The sequence below is a fragment of the Dermacentor albipictus genome, chromosome 3 (genome assembly GCF_038994185.2).
Source record: "Dermacentor albipictus isolate Rhodes 1998 colony chromosome 3, USDA_Dalb.pri_finalv2, whole genome shotgun sequence".
NCBI lineage: Eukaryota > Metazoa > Arthropoda > Arachnida > Ixodida > Ixodidae > Dermacentor > Dermacentor albipictus.
In genome coordinates, this window is record NC_091823.1 from 74,210,913 (window position 1) to 74,227,668 (window position 16,756).

Sequence of the window (16,756 nt, forward strand, 5' to 3'; positions counted from 1 at the left end):
GTTCACAGGGCATATCCACTTGGAACGACTTCTCAGGACTGCACCAATTTCGAGACATTCATTTCCTAAGTGTCCGACGAAATGCATTGGTGTTCCGGCTATACATTTGTGCTTCAATTGCATAAACACCGTTTTCTTTAAAAATGTAACGTGTCGACTTGAGTTCCTTTTCTTCAAAATGCAACTGGCACGTGCCGACTCGAGTTCCACGGAGACGACTCCCCGTCGCTGTCGTAAATGCAGGTGGGCTTACGTGGGCAAGTTGCAACTGCTGGCGGTACATACGCATGGTTCCATGGATAATGATGACTCTGCGCATGTCTACCCCCCACCCCCACCCGCCACAGGAACTCAGTGGCTACTATGGCAGCCGCATTTGCATGTGCGCAAAAAAAAAGAATAAAAGAAACCGCTCCTGTACTTACATTTAGGTGCACGTTAGAGAACCCCAGGTGGTCGTAATTGATCCGAAGTTCTCCGACGGCATCTCATAGTTCGACGGCTGCTCCGCGACGTTAAAACTCGCGAATTAATAATCTATCTGCCTATCGAACACGCTACGTCGGAGATATGTAGGAAAAACGACGCTTCCTTCCTGAAAATTGAGGAGGCTGCTCAATAATTTTTTTTTTTTTAAATGAACTCTTCCGACGGTGCATGCGAACGCGGATGCCACGTTTTGCACGGTATTGCACGAGAGAAGAAGAGCGGCGTTTCCCGATTCTGCTTGGAAACGGGCAAAGCACCAGAGCCCCGCGAAGTTCACCGAACGACGAAGGACGACGTCACGAGAACGAATGGTTCTCCACGTCTCCGGCATGCAGTGTGACAGGAAGTATCGGAAATGTGCGGATTCTGCGGGAAGGCACCTTGAACGACCGTGCCGAACGCTTGAGACGGCTGCACGCAAGCGAAAGACACCTTGGAAGAAAACGGTACGGGAAATAAAATTACGAGGCAGGGGTGTGTGCGCGGACATTCAAAATTTCGAATGGAACAGTCCCTTGCTATTCGACTCGAAACTTCACTATTCGAAGTCGTCGAATCTTCGGCAAAAGAGAAACCGACGTTAAGTTTAAGCCCTTCCGAACGATTCTGACGCAGGAAAACCGCTATCGCTCAGGCAACTCAGTTTAATTATACGGCCAATCTCGCCCCGTTTGAAATCCTTTAAAACGATATGCGGCGCTGCATAGTATAGTATTATTATTACACGTAGCGCTCCATCGACGAGCACGACCACGTAGTTACGTGCGTTCGGTGACGTGCTGTTTTTGTTTGATTACACGTCGTCGTGAGGACGCCTGGAGACACGATCGTCAATCACTTGTTTCTCACTTTCAAGTCTAGACATTCAGTTGTTAACGGCATGACATGTGCCAAATAACGTAAAGTAAGTATACCGTACAATGTTACATATGCCATATATTTTTTAGTTAGGCCCCTACACTGAGAGACGCCGTAGTGGAGGGCTCCTGATTAATTTTCACGTGCACAATTTCCAACGTGCAGCTAAAGCTGAAGCTAAAGGCTAAAGCATTTTTTTTTTTTTCATTTCGTACCCTATGAAATACGGCCGCCGAGGCCGGGAATCGCAACCGCGACTTTGTGCTCTCTGCAGCAGCACGTCATAGCCGCTGAGCGCCCGCGGTGGGCCAAAGATCTCTAATAATGAGCGGATCACATTCAATTATTTAAAAAAAAAGAAACAAAATTACACCGGACGAATTTTACGGGACCTCCCCTACAAGGGAACTCACAGGCACGGATGAAAGAAGAATAAAAGAAAAAGAAAGAAATCCGCGATCACAACCCCTAATCCCGCACACGGTTGTCTCGAGACTGAACAACGATACACACCGTGGGCACGTGGCGACCCCTCTGTGACGCCTCCCGAGTCACCGAGAGAGCCCGCAGTTACAGCTCCCACATGGTCGGGCCGGAGCCCTGAGCGCAGGGCTGCGGAGCGGCGCCGACATATATAAAATGTACCTCGAGTAGTGAGTCACGAGGATCGTGCGCTCCTCTGATCGAGGGCGATGCCTGTCTGCTGTCCTTCAAAAAGCACGGTCACGGTGCACTATAGTACACTATGGTACAGTGTCATGCAGGAAAGCCTTTCGTCTCAGTTTCGGAGAACGGTGCATCGAAACAGCCAACACACGGTACGCACAATGTGCAGGCCTCTCTTACTTACAGATTACTACGCGTGCGAGGTGCTTCCTATTTTAGCGCGATTGCGTATAATGATATCGGTCTGTGGACGGTAAAGTAAGACAGTATACTTAACGGCTATATCTTCCACGTTGACAGTTCCTCTGGCGAAGACGTGATCGGCGTGTCCACCGAATCTCGACGTAGGCACCGCGTCGTCCAACAGCGGCGAGCAGTTGCGAAATGCAACTGCTATTGCTAGTGCCGCCGAAAAGCCTCGTGCTGACACTTTTCAGCGCGCTTAAACGCCTGCTATACTGCATGCGCATACGCACGACATTTAGACAAATGGCACAATCATTATATATTTTTCATTAGAGTCAAAAGTACGGGAAGGGTGCAGGATACATCGCCCGAACAGAGAGCGCTCGCAGCAAGTCTACGGCGGTTAGAAACGGGCGCCAAAGTCGGGGAAGTGGGCTAGGGAAGCTTCGCTGAAAGAGGAACTGTTGACGCAGTGAAAATCTGAACACAAAAGCCCAAGCCGCCTAGATGTAGATTGATCCGTACATCACCTTCACTGCACCACATCATGCTATGCAGAGAAGACAGTGCTACTATGGCAAACCTCTTCCTTCTTTACCGCCGTACATTTCATTTATTTAGCGCGACAACCTTTTTCGACGTTTAAGACAGCCATGGCCAATTGTGAAAGCAGCAATGGGCGATGAAAATATAGTTCGTATTTCTGAGACAGCTCAAATGTGCTCCACAGTGTAGTTGTTCCTACTAAATAAAGAAATCAAACGAAAGCCCTCCATGGAGGATGACTAAAAAGCTTCAAAACGTGTCGATGTGAAGCTTTAGCGCGCATAATCTGTGGGATCTCCTGAATGATGATATGAAAAGTTAATATTTCTACATAATCAAGGGAATTTCATATGATCGGAAAACGTCATTTTGAAGGTCTAACGCGATATGAAAGACGCGATATGATATCGTTTTTCGTTATATAAAAAACGACCTTCAACTTTTTTTTTTTCGGTGGTATGTGTCACTACGGACCATGAAATTAAGATGGCTCCAACGGTAATAAACAGTACAACAAATTTCCAGCATACAGCTCTCAAACTCGAAGTACAATAAAGAGCCACATCCCTCCCTCCGCCCACGCCCCTCCCCTTTTAGGAAGTTGGTTACGGCCGAGCTACGGAGGCTCGATGTGCCTTGTATGAGGAGTCATACGGTAATCGTCGTAGTTAACTCTAGTGCATCAATCCTGGGTTTTTCAGGCCCAAACAGCATTAGACATTAATAAAAATAATTTAAAAAACTGAGACGTCATTTTACTTACAGATTACAGTAACTAATCAGTCATTGTTTTTCTGAGCTATTCATAGGTGAAGCGTCGCTCCAGCTCTTCAAACGCGGTACTACGGGCTTCGCGTCAAGTTTTCCGCCCCCTAAATCTGAATTTCGAAGGTATCCAACTTAGCATCACGAAAAATGGTATACGTTGGGGCTTTCCGGGTTTCACAAGTACAACGATACGCATCGCGTGCCTCGTGGCGTGCACCCGCGCCTCCGAGACTGGCGACGCGCAGTGCAGTGTGATCTCGGAGACCACGCGCCTAACTGATGAGAGATTCAGACGAAGCCGAGAAGCGGCGCGACGTGTCTAGGGAGCATAGGGGAGCAGCAGCAGTGGCAGCTCCACGAGACGAATAAGAAATGTGAATACGACGGAGACCGGCACCAATTATTTCCCGGCCAATTATCTCAATTATGTGATGCGCAGATCAGCAAGATTACCTTCTCAATTAAGCTTAAAATATTACAAAAAAGTTGGTTATCTCGCGTTCGCAACCAACTAAACACGTAAACAGACAGCAATTCGAGACACTAGCACTACGCAAATATTTACGGCAAGCGCATTGCGTTAACGTCCGTTGTACGCAACGCTCCAGCGAAGCGGAGCTGGTACCGAAACTGCTATACGTCCCTCGCCGGCTGTTAGGCCCCGCGCACGAAACAGGTGCAGTTCGACAATCGCGTTGGAATGTCTTGCCCTGAAGGCTGAGGGAAAATTCATTACGTCAGACGATGGCGTCCCAGTCTCATATCGACGACTCATCCGCGGCTGCCCGCTTAGATCAGGTTACAAGTGGTCAGCGCGAAACTTGGGCACAATGACACGACTGCAAAGCGATCATGCTGGGCGTACGTTAACGCCATCGAAGGGATTAATCGCGCGCTACTTGCGACAACCGATCGAGACCCAGAAGAATAGTGTGTTGTGACAGTGACCTAGCTGGGCATTTGTGATCTAGTGTGCGCTACATACCGAACTAATATAGGCGACCGTTGGAATCGAGACTCTGCAGCAATAATTCTCAACTCGACGGCTCTGCAGAATTACCGAGCGACTCTTCGCTTAGGCACAAAATAGGCCGCGAAATATATAAAGCCCAAACAGATTCTTTAAAGGAATATTATAATTTGGCATTGCCATAAAACCAACAACGCTCGACGTTTTGGGCATAAAGGTCGAACGTTGAGATTTTCGCGTCCTTTATTTAGGCACCTATACATTCCGATCTACGTCAACCTTTATTTCTTCCGAGTTGCATTTGAACGCGGCCATTACTGGCTCGCAAACAACGCACAAAACACGGTTCGCAGCTGAGAGATAAGCTCAGCAGCCACCGCGCCTAGCGGCCCATAGAAATCGGTTAACAAGGGCACAGCCAGCATTGAACGCCTGATAAGGGCAAAGCACCGATAGAACAGAAAATGGGGTAGTGGGGGGGCGAGCAACTGGAGCGACGTGCGTTCCGGGGAGACGGCTCCGCCCCGCAGTTGACAGGGCGAGATTACACACGCCGGCTGTTGCGGAGCTGCGCTGCCCGTACCATGCCGAGTCCCGCGCTCCCCTGTCAGTGCAGCAGCGTGTGCGCACGGCATGCAGTGACACAGCATGCAGTCACATGACTTCTGCAGCGACCTGCGGAGAGGCACGTGATGGGAACGGCGGAGGTCCTGGACCTCCTACCAGAGTTGTATGCGTTGCACCGCTGTATACATCCAGACGTCCGCCCCATACATACCCTTACCTGGAGCGCTCGAGCACTGCCCTTCGAGAACGACGCGATATGATTTAGTGCCTGCTAGGTTCGAAAGACTAATTACAATAAACGGTTACCACCTTGACGTAACTGTGCGTAAGTCGCACGGTTTTAAGCTCGGTGTCTTGAACTAATTGTAGCTAAATTGCTGTTACACTTGTTCGGTTGCAGGCAGTGTTCTGGGGCTATGGGCAAGAGTAGATATGGACGTCTGCACGTATATTACTGTATACCGTGCAGGAAACGTGCTGGGATTGGAGGCCCTGTCAAGCTCGCCAGTGTCTTGTCCCAACTTCACTTCACTTCACTACTTCACTTTTGAAAAATAAAACCTCGTTTCAATTTCAAATGACCAGCACAGCTCGACAGAGACATCTCTGTTTCGCGTATCTAGTCATTCTCTGCCACCTGTAGTCTCTGTAATGAGTTACGCTGGCTGGAACGGTTAACATCGATTATCGGAGGGTTCTAACCGCGTCAATTAATTTCCACTTCGCTGTCAGATAACGCTAGATAATCATTTTTTTCTTCCATCCGATGCTGTCTAGAACTATAAAAGGCCGCAACCAAGTTTAACGTTCAAACAATGGGGCGCTACATTATCCAGTCGAAGCTTCAAGAGCCCGGAGAACGTGTGCTTCGGTATTTTGTTGCATTACCTACCAAAAAAGGGGGGCTCCATAAGCGCCAAGTGCAAATGTGGGGAGAAGGCGCAACAGTAATAAATCACTGAAAGCGTCAGAAATGCAGTAATCAATGGCCGATTTAACAAATATTTTAATTGGTAAGGTGCTAGCTGTTAACTAGAGTGTACTAGAATATGTTGTTACGAACAGGTTTAGCGTAAGAACTTTTTTGTGTGTCTGTGAGTGTACGTGTGAATACGGGCACAGCTTCTAAATGTTGGACAGCCATTGATAAAATGACAGCTTATCAGCAACACATATCTACAAAATCGCGGAACAGAAATCGCAGATTTATTAGCACGTATTTTATTTCCGCGGCTTGATTTGCGATGTAGCGCTAACGAAGTATAATCGTCTTACAACACTCACAAAATCCGGAGGCTTGATCGCTGAATTTCGATGTATCAGAGGTAATTATGCTAAGTTCACCATAAAATTACAAACAAAGTTCTTGCGAAGGAGGCTTTTCCGTCACGACATACGCGGGTTTTGGCTTGCTACAGAATATTTCTGTCCGAGTGTTTATCTCTACACGGGCACGCCGCTTTTCATTAATTTCTACGTATTCTTACGCTTACTTACGCAATTGCTCCCCGCCGTTCTTGGCACCAAGCGCTTCCTCATAAGTGCGCTGCCAACTTTCGAATCGGCAGGAATTGTTCCCTCTAGCTGCCAAAATACCGACACAAATGTAAGCAAAGCCTATATAGACCGGAGAGGTAGGGTTCTCGGAGCCCTGACGTCACGCTAGGTGGGCCGAAGCTTGCACCGCCAAGAGCGCCGAGACGGAAGCAGGAACGCATTAAACGTCCCCGCTCCGTCATCGGAATTATTCCCAATTGAATCAATGAATGAATTGCCGGTGTCCCATACTCTTGTGACGTTACAGATCCGAACATGCAGGTCTTGCGGGTTACCAATGGGCTCGGAGCGCTGATGTAGCATAGCGCCAAGTAGCATTAGCAGCACCATAGCATGCACGCATACAACATATATATATATATATATATATGCTTCGGAGCAGGAAGCAACAAGCAATGCCAGCTTCGTAGTCCGCAAACACCAGTTATAATTCGGGAGCCGTCGCTCCGAAGTGGCTGAACAATGGCGTAAGCGCGCGGATGTGACGATTGACAGCTGCAGACAGTCCGCCAGAATTACTTTCACGTGCGCCGTCTGTGTACAATGCAGTGACGACATGGCCAATACAGAAACGTCTAGAATCACCTATGACACTTACTCTGTGGCTAGGATCACAGACCCTACACTTTTTTTTTTTCATGTTATCTTCTCTTTCTATTTTCCTGTCCAACTTCCACTAGGGCCCCTTTCTTCTCCTCCGACTCATATCCTTCAGAGTAGAAGGCAGGCGAAGATACGCCGGATAAACACTGTACTTGAACCGAAAGTCTCTCTCTCTCTCTCTCTCTCTCTCTCTCTCTCTCTCTCTCTCTCTCTCTCTCTCTCTCTCTCTCATGCCGCAGTCTAGGAAGGCTCTTCGCGGCACACCGTCAACGGGTGCGAAAGATGTAACGTCACGTGAATGTGAAAGTACCGCTGAAACCTATTTGTCCCATCCTGCAGGTTTGTGCCACTATTAAATACCTAAAAGGAACTAGAAATAAATAGTAAAGGAGTGCGCGAAGGCACGAAATTTCCTTCCCTCTTTTTTTTTTTCTTCAAGTAATGCGTGGCCTCGTATAGGGGAACATGCACACTATTCGGCGTCATAATTATCAGCATGCGAAGATTGATTTAATCGGAAGACCAATGTAATATTACACTAATTAACTAATTATCTTATTTTATTTTAACACATGAAACGATACTTACTGCAGCTCAATTTCCGGGCTGAAATTTCTCCCCTCTACAAGCGTCACGAAGTAGCAAAAGACTACTCAAATTCCGGGGTTTCACGTGTCGAATCCCCGATCTCATAATGAGGCACGCAGTATAAAGGGGGCGACTCCATATTAACTTTGACCACCTGGTGTTCTTTAACGTGCACCTAAATCTAAGTAGACAAGCGTTTCTGCAGCAGCGCAATGCCATAGCGACCAAGCCACCGCGGGGGATATGTCTCGAAGTTGCCGTCAACCAACGCATAGCGGCGAGACCAACCGGCTGCCCGACCCAAACGTCCGGTGAACCTGCAGACGTCCTTCGCGTTTGTAAGCAGGAGCTGTGCGTCGCCGCTAAGCCACAACCGCACAGGCAGTATGAGCCACCTGCCGAAGCCATGCCTATAATGGCGGCTGCAATACTCTGCGTATTAACTTCTTAAGGCCAACAATAGCTTTCTCTGGCACTTCCACACCCGTTTTCGTGGTCGGCGATTGGTGGTCGGAAGCCTATAGGAACGCACCGATGGCAAAGAGACGCGTTCGCACCACCGACTTGCGAGGAGCGTTTGCACGCGAACATCCAACTACTCAATACGTGCTGTGCGCCTATATTAACGCTACAGATGTTCTGGTTAACGGAAGCGTTCTCTGCGGAATTACGCGATGGAGCAACAAACGCTACCTCAATGTCCTCACTGCAACAAATTTAGGCCGTCAAGTGCATCATTCGTTTAGCAAAGCATTCGGCTGTTTGCTTGCATTGACAATTAATCATCGCCGATGGCACAATATATTTTTTTTTCTTTTATTTATTGGCAATAAGAAGCTAGAACGGCAAGGAAAACGCAGCGCAGCTGCCGGCACTAGTCGGCAACATGTCCGTGCTAGAATCAACAGCAAGAACCTAACCTCCACGTTGCACACACAGAAGTCAGCAAAAGCCTCGGATAACCTCCACAAGTAAGCTTATCTGCGGCTTTTCCGCAGCGCGCTTCCGTGACGGTGGCTTAGCGGCGCACAGAAGAACGCGACGTCAAATACATTTGCGCAGATGACCGACGTAACGGTAACGATGATTTCAACAGCTCTGACGTTCTCAGTGAGCTTGGTTCCTGAGAGTTCAAAAACACAATCAAGATATATTTTCCTTGTTTTTATTCAGCCATACATGGCAGATACATCCAGCGTATAAGGTCGATAAACGCACGATAAGGTTTATATGCAACAGTGATTATCTTGAGCACATCCCTTTATCTGTATGTTGGTATAGTCACACTTCTGGAGCTGCAAGCAGAGTAGTCTTACCACGAGGGGACGCTTCGTTTGCCACTGAACAGGCAAAACAAAAAAACAAAAAAGAAAGAACAAAACACTGCAGGCAACGCCACTTCGAAATTCTCGCACCAGCCTTGCCGTCACACAGACGTCAGGCCGGCTGAGACACGTTAATCGTTCTTTCATTTAAAAAGAAATTACATCGCACTCAAAAGGAGACCGTGACCCGCAAGGTTTTGCGGACATTTTCTGAACGAAAGGGACAAAAAATATACGTGAATATTCTGAAGGCAACGACGTCACAACAGCGTCACCGGTTTCTCTATTGGAGAGAGAGTTTTTCTACAAGCCGCCTCCGCTGCATCCGAAGTAATGCCCAAAACCCTGTTACACGAGCAGGGAGGGCAACTATTATACTATTTGTACACAGGACGAATACCGCGCGAGGGCAAAGACCTGGCGGCATGCACCAGCACAGCCATCGTTCACGCAATGCCGATTACGGCGGTTCTCGTCAGATTGCCGAAACTAAGCAACATCGCGGTCGGCCAGATCCATATACGAGGGATAGCATCTGGAAGGACCCTTAAAAGTGGTAGGGAATCGAATTCGCGGCGACCTCGCGCCCAGCAGCAAAGCGCCATGACCGTTGAGCCACTTCGGCTGCAGCCGATAAGCACGCGTATATGGGGCTGAATGCCCCTTTATTCAGTTTCCTTTTTATTTATTTATTTCCCCTCCATCATTTGGCTCGGGAGCCACCGTTTTAATTTAATATATGGGGTTTTACGTGCCAAAACCACTTTCTGATTATGAGGCGCGCCGTAGTGGAGGACTCCGGAAATTTCGACCACCTGGGCTTCTTTAACGTGCACCTAAATCTAAGTACACGGGTGTTTTCGCATTTCGCCCCCATCGAAATGCGGCCGCCGTGGCCGGGATTCGATCCCGCGACCTCGGTAGCCACCGTTATTGCCGCGATCAGCCACACGGCGGGACAGATGATAAGAAAAGAATAGAATACATACCTGCTAATCAGCGAAGCTTAAAATTCGCAAATATCCCGCAGACACGACAATGACTGCAGGTGTGGGACACAGTTTCTTTTTCAATTTAAAGTTTGCCTTGGGCACACATTTCTTGCACGTTACCACGCATACTTTGTTAACTACAATTTACCCTTACACCCAGCGCACAAGCAGCAGCACGCTTGGAACGGCAGATATCGACAAACAATGAGTACAGTGTTTTTAGGTCCACAGCGAGTTTTCCATATGCCTTTCGCCGCCGACTTCGCCCACTTCAGAAACTTGTCTGAACAAGCTTGCTCGCAGCAAGACGTACCCGTTTGGTATGTGGCGTTTTGCGCTGTCCCGAGAGGGCAGCGCAGATATCGTACAATTGTTTTTAATGCGTTTTCAGCAATCTTGCGACGCCTCATGTTTTAACAGCTTAAAACGCTTTCGCGAACAGAATTCATCTTTCGTAAAAACTTGACACAACATTCGTAAACTCTGTGGATAATTCGGTAAAGCCGCGGTAGGTATGCAATCCGTATTCTTACAGAATACGGGCGGCCCGTAGGCAGTGGCACATCGGCGAAAATCAAGCGTGTGCGAGAAAGGCCAAAGCAGCCTGCTCACTACGGTTGAGTCCGCGAACAGGAAGCAAGCAAGCATGCTCGTAACACAAATCTAGAAGGAAAAAAAATAAATAAAGCAGGGAAGGATGAACAGAGAAGCGTCGGGAGCACGTAGTAATGCGTACAATGCATGCGGGGTTCTTGGCGCATGCGTGGTTTACCTGTGAGCTGCGTGTTCTCGGCCTCGAGCGACTCGAAGCTGGAGTCTCCGAAGGGCTGGGCGTACAGAGGGTTAGTGTATTTGCCAGCGTCGTTCGTGCCGCCTGCAAAGGGCCAGCGGCCAACAACGAAGAGAAGCCATGCAGCAGCCGCACCTCCGTGCACGTGTGTATGTGGTTACAACCCCCACCGCATACCGCATACACCAATTGTGTACCAACACTCCGCCACGTAAAGAACAACACGTGCTGACCCAATCACTAACACCATGTCGGGCGGCGTCAGGTAAGGGACGGTTTCGCGTTAAAAGCAGCACGTTATCTCACACTACTAAAAGTTCCTTCTCGCTTCCTTTTTTTTTTTTTTTTCTTAAGAACCCGCGGTTAGGGGATGCGATTCCGAACACTAGTTCGATTCCACCATGTTGGTGCTTTCAGCCAATCGGAGATAGAAAACGCACGACAAAAGAGACAGCGGAGCGCGCCCTCACTGGCAAAAAGGAGGAGTATAGACGCCCAATATTCATGAACAGGCACTACAACCCACCGACTCGGGACGCAAGTATACTGAAAGCAACGGGGCTATGTCAAGGCTGGAGCCTGACGTTCTCGATCAATCGATTCAGTGGTTGGTCGCGTGCGCAAGCCTTCGTGACGCCGCCCGGTGATGCGCCTTCCTCGCGGTGGGACGGCCCCGGCACGAGTCTGAACCCCCTGTGGGAAGGACACCAGCACGCTCCGTTCGCTTCGTCCATCGCCCCAAGACACACGTGGGAGGCGCTGCTGTTCATTCCTTACCACTGCATACCCGCGTGGCACGCAAGCGGCCAGTGCTCACGACGCGTTCGGGGAGGTACGGGCGAACAGGGGTTAGGTCACGTCAGGAAGACCCCCCCCCCCCCCCCCTCCCTTCGAGCTGAGCCCACCGAGCTGACTGTGTTCCCTAGTAGGTGTGCACTCTTCGCGGAAAGCCGGAGTATCCACGTTGGTATGGCGGATCCATAAATGTCACACATTGCCGCTTGAAGTAATACAAATATATACAAGAAATCAACGGATCCGCGTTATGACGTCACTTAGCCGCAAACTGTACATAAGCGTATACACAGCTTCCCTTACTATCCGCTATCCCATACGCTATATTTACGCTCCCTGTCCTTTTACGCCTATTTCCATTATACGTACCCCTTCTAGTGGCCGGAGCTCAGATGTCAGCTGTATAATGCTGGACAGTTACACGGGGTCAGCGGGAATTTCCCTTCGCATCCATCTTTCCGACATCTTTTGAAAAAAAAAACATCCAATTACTTGCTACCACAATTCGCTTAAAAATTCAGAGGTTTTAACAGACGCGGCAAGCTTCGCTAAAGCCACTGTTTCGCTTGTCGCAGTGACCTCGTTTAAGTTCAAGCTCCGCAGCGACTACAACGGGACGTCCTGCTCCGCTCGCCGATGCAATTCTATACACGCCCGAAAGGATCGCACAGGGAGTCGATCCCGCGGCCTCGCGGTCAACCGAACGGAGCGTCAGTCATCGCGGCGCACAGGGGCTCGCGATTCGTGCCGGGTGTGTGTAGTCCCAATGCGAAAAAAGAAAGGCGTCTGCCTCTGCATACAGATGAACGTGCGAGAACACTAGAGAACGCACTCATCGCCGAACAAAAAAAAAAAAAGAGTGCACACGCATGTTTCCCGTGAGCAACACTGGAGTATTCGTGCAGCCAAAGCGATACGCACCCGCGACCCACGGTGCGCATTAAGTGCGATAGGGTGCAGGGCAGGCAGTGCACTCATTGTCACACAAAGAAAAAAGCAGCATTCATATATACACCAAGTCCAGACAGTGACCGTGAAAGAGGTTCAACGAGGTCGATATGCTGCGTCGATAACTTTCGGGATTGTGCTTTCACTTTTGCGTGACGTACTGTCCAGCTCGACGGGCATTCTGTCAATACGTCCACAGATACGCAGGGTGATCATTGTTAAGTTTTACATAATTTTTAAAAATAGCCCGTTGCAGAAGACAAAATTCTAGTCCTTGGGCTGGATTATTAGGAGAGGCGGACATTACCTACGCGAGAAATCGAAAGACATATTCATCTAATAAACAAAAATCACTAATTATCTTCTGAATGAATTACTTTACGGCACATTTTACAATTTACGAATTGTATCCGGCGAGTTTGCAAGGCGTATCCACTTGGAATGAATTTCCAGAATGATGCCAGTTCCGAGATATGCGCCATCAAACTCGCCCTAAAAATTCACCGTTGCTCAACTTATTACTTACAAAAAGCTATTTTAGGCACTAAAGCACAAAAGTAATTGGAACGCCCATGTAATAATAATATCTCGAAACTGATGTAATCCTGCAAATTCCTTTCAAGCGTACACGTCTTGTAAGCTTACCGGCTACAATTCATGAATTGCAATATGTGCCATAAAGTAATTCATTAGAAAGTTGATTTGTGAACATTTGTTAATTAGTTGAATGTGTGTTTAGATTTCTTATGGTTATAATGTCCGTCTCTTCGAATAATCCAGCTCAAGGACAAGAATTATGCTATCTCCCACATGCGATTTTTCAAAAATGCCACCAAACTTAAGAATGATCATCCTGTACATACGAAGCGAAAATAGCACTCCTTTCGTTAAATCCATTACCGGCGGCTGCGCGGATCAATGCGAACTGAAAGTCGTGACCCCGAAAGTTATCGACCGAAGAGTATACCGCGCCAAAAGGTTTCATGCTGTTACATCGTGTAGGGCATGCCACAGGTCCAACTGCAGCTCAAACGCCAAGCGTCTATGGTTTCGTGGGGCAACGAAACCCACTTATGAGGGCGAATCAGAAAGTCTTTGCTCCTATTTTTTTTTTTATTAGCCAAAATAAGGTACACAGTGGTAATGACAAATATACGTACTGTTCTACGTACCCTACAACATTTTTCCACATAGTCCCCACACCGGTACAGACATTCGTCCCATCGCAGCAATAAATTTCAGAAATGTCAGTCAGCGACGCATGCGGCCTCCCCGAACGCTCACTGTCAGGTAAGTCTTCACGCCCCACCCCCCCCCCCCCCTTGCGAACTCACAACACCACCACCTCACACTTCTGAAAGCGGGACACCTTTTGCTACACGCGGGCTGCATTTCCCTGCGGATTTCTATGGGCGTTCGTCCCTTGCTCCATAGAAAACGAATCGGATACAACTCAAGTCTACAGTGAAGCCCCGCCCACACCCCCATAACAGCCAGCCACTGTTCCTCCGCGAGGCTACAAATAGTTCGCGATTCAAAATTTTCCTGTTACCTAAATAAGGCGGTAACCACAAAAATGACATTATAAGCGCGTAATTTTGTACGTTTTCATCCGTCTATTATAGAGGAACGATGAAAGCCTAATTTTTTATTGAACTGAAATGAAATGCTTGCTTCGGTGTAACTATTTATTGTCAAGTTTCACTTAAAATGGCAATGAAGTTTCACGAGTAAAACGGGGTCAGCAGTGAAATGAAGTGTACCGCAGACTTTTGGAGAAAGAAAGGATCAGACTGTCCACTTTGTCGGTGTCTGTTGCACCCCTCATCGCTTCCCCCGATGAAAAGACTTCAAGAACAGCAGACGCTCCGGAGGTATCAAGTACGACGCCATTTTGAAATGGCCGCATGACAATTATTTTGTTTGCTTCTGTGATTGGCTGGCGCAGTAACAACCCTTGGTTTCCAACTGTTGCTTTTTCCAGAGTTGTATCCTACTATAGTTGCTCGTACGCCGTGGACGTGTGAAGCACGATCGCCATCTTCAACAACTGACAGCAGCGCCGTACCGCGGAGCTACCGGCAGATAAGGGCGGGCCGGTCCAAGAAAGGTCCACCGCTGGAAATGGATATGTTGACTTCGCATTTACAGCCGTAACTTGGTTACAGAAAGAAAAAATATAGGTGTAAAGGCTTTCTGGTTCGCACTCGTACAACTGAATACCACCTAGTGCAGATGGATTTGTTTAAAGGCACTCGTATAGTCCGCCCTGAAACAAATAGGCGCCCGTTACGGTAGCGAGCGGATTGTGGCACTGTCCACATACACACACAGACACCCACACCCACAAAAAAGAAATAAAGAAACAGCCATTCAAGGCGAACCCATGCGCAGATACCACCAACCCTGTGTACCACCATGTTTTAAGTCCCAAAACTCATGCCGTGTAACGCTCAAGCAGTCGACGAACAATTGCGCTCAATACTTACCGCTACCTTATATGTGCGGCACTGCGAAAAGGAGCCGACACTCTTCTCGGACAGCACGAAGGTTCGAGCGAGGCTCGTGACCACACGTACAGTTGCGCTCGGCGATCTTGATTGTTCTTTGAGATCAAACTACAGCCAACAAGCGCAGAGGCCAGACTTCTCAATCGAGCACTGCGCCGAACCCACGCCGCCGCCAACCAACGTTATAGGGACCGCGCGCGACAAAGCGCCATCGTACACAGTTATATATACGGCACTTGGCCACGAGCAAAGTCTACCTTCATAAACCCACATTTGTGACACATTTTCAGACGCGCACAAGCGTCCGCGAAGTGAGAAGGGAAAAAAAGAAAAGAATGATAAAACAACTTTTCCATGTTTACGTCGGCTGAAAACGTAGCAAGTACAAAACAGTAAAGCGCGTTTTATTACGGAAGACATGCAGGCACACAACACTGGGAGAGAAGACGGACTCCCAGACTGATGACCACGTTAAAGAAGAGAGGGAGAGAGAGTGCGCGCGTGTCAGAGGGAGACTAAAGCAGCTGGGTTAATAAGTTTGGCCGCAATCAAAAAGTTTTGACGCATATACGAGTCGCAGCGACGCAGCGTGCAAGAAAATTTCCGCCGCGTTTTCATTAAAACGCGAGCTACGCGGCGCAAGAGAGAAATTCGTGACAGCGCAAGCCTCACGCTTAAATAACAGCTTGCGGTTACGCGCCAGATTCACCGGCAAATATAAATTCAAAAAGAATGTCGGCGAGTAGTTGTCACCTGCTGCTTTAGGCAGACCTCGTACGATATATATGCGTATCCCAGGTAAACCTTACTATCTATACCGAAGAAACGGAAGTCGAGAGCGTCTGCACTTGCAACAGTGGAACTATTCATCACCACCCATTCTACGAACTCAAATGCAGCACTTGAATTGGCAATGATGATTAAGGAGAGCTAAGGTATCTCCTCCTACACCCCCCCCCCCTCCTTCTTCTTCCAAATGGCGAGATTGCCTTGCACAGCAGAACCCACCGAAAGAAGAATAAACGAAACACTCACGCCTGCGCGGGTGCGGTTGTGCGCGTAGTCTCTCGATGCACACGAGCTTGGGGGCGCCTGGATAAGTTACGGACGTGAGCGTGCGCACACCGGCCGGTTACCGAGTGAAATCCGAGTCGAAGAGGAGATGAGCGAGCGAAGGAGTGAGTGAAGGCGCGAGGACGAGAGACAAAGACCGCGGGAATGAGAGGGCGAATGAGGCCCACGGCAGGCGGGTCCGAGTGCGTGCCCCCTGCGCTCCGAGCGAGAGAAGTTAAATCTTCAATCAACAGGGTTCGCTGCCCCCGAGGCGCTTAATTGTCTCCTGAGCACCTTGGTAGATGGCTCCGGATAACTTTCGACTACGCCGGGTTCCCCTCCTATCCTATCCTATCCTATCCTATCCTATCCTATCATCTCCTCTCCTATCCTCTCCTCATCGCCCCCCCCCCCCCCCCCCGACGTGCGGCCAAGACATGTTGGCGCCAGGAAGTTTTTCGCATTCCGTTTCAACCAAATCACGGGAATCTGTGCCACTGCTTCCGAGATCGGGCGGCGAGGCGGAGCGGCCGTCCCATCTTGGA

The 16,756-nt window shown here is 48.8% G+C and overlaps 1 protein-coding gene across 2 annotated transcripts in view; it reads right to left on the minus strand.

The window, feature by feature from the left end:
- The window catches only part of ClC-c (chloride channel protein 3), an 80,656-nt gene that overhangs the window by 47,714 nt on the left and 16,186 nt on the right, over window positions 1-16,756 (minus strand). The window contains exon 3 of one of the 2 annotated variants that reach the window (XM_065430105.1): window positions 10,888-10,989. The exons of the other annotated variant lie outside the window; for it this stretch is intronic. Coding sequence (XP_065286177.1) covers window positions 10,888-10,989 — 102 coding nt within the window. The remainder of the gene's footprint in view (window positions 1-10,887; window positions 10,990-16,756) is intronic. 2 annotated transcript variants of the gene reach the window in all.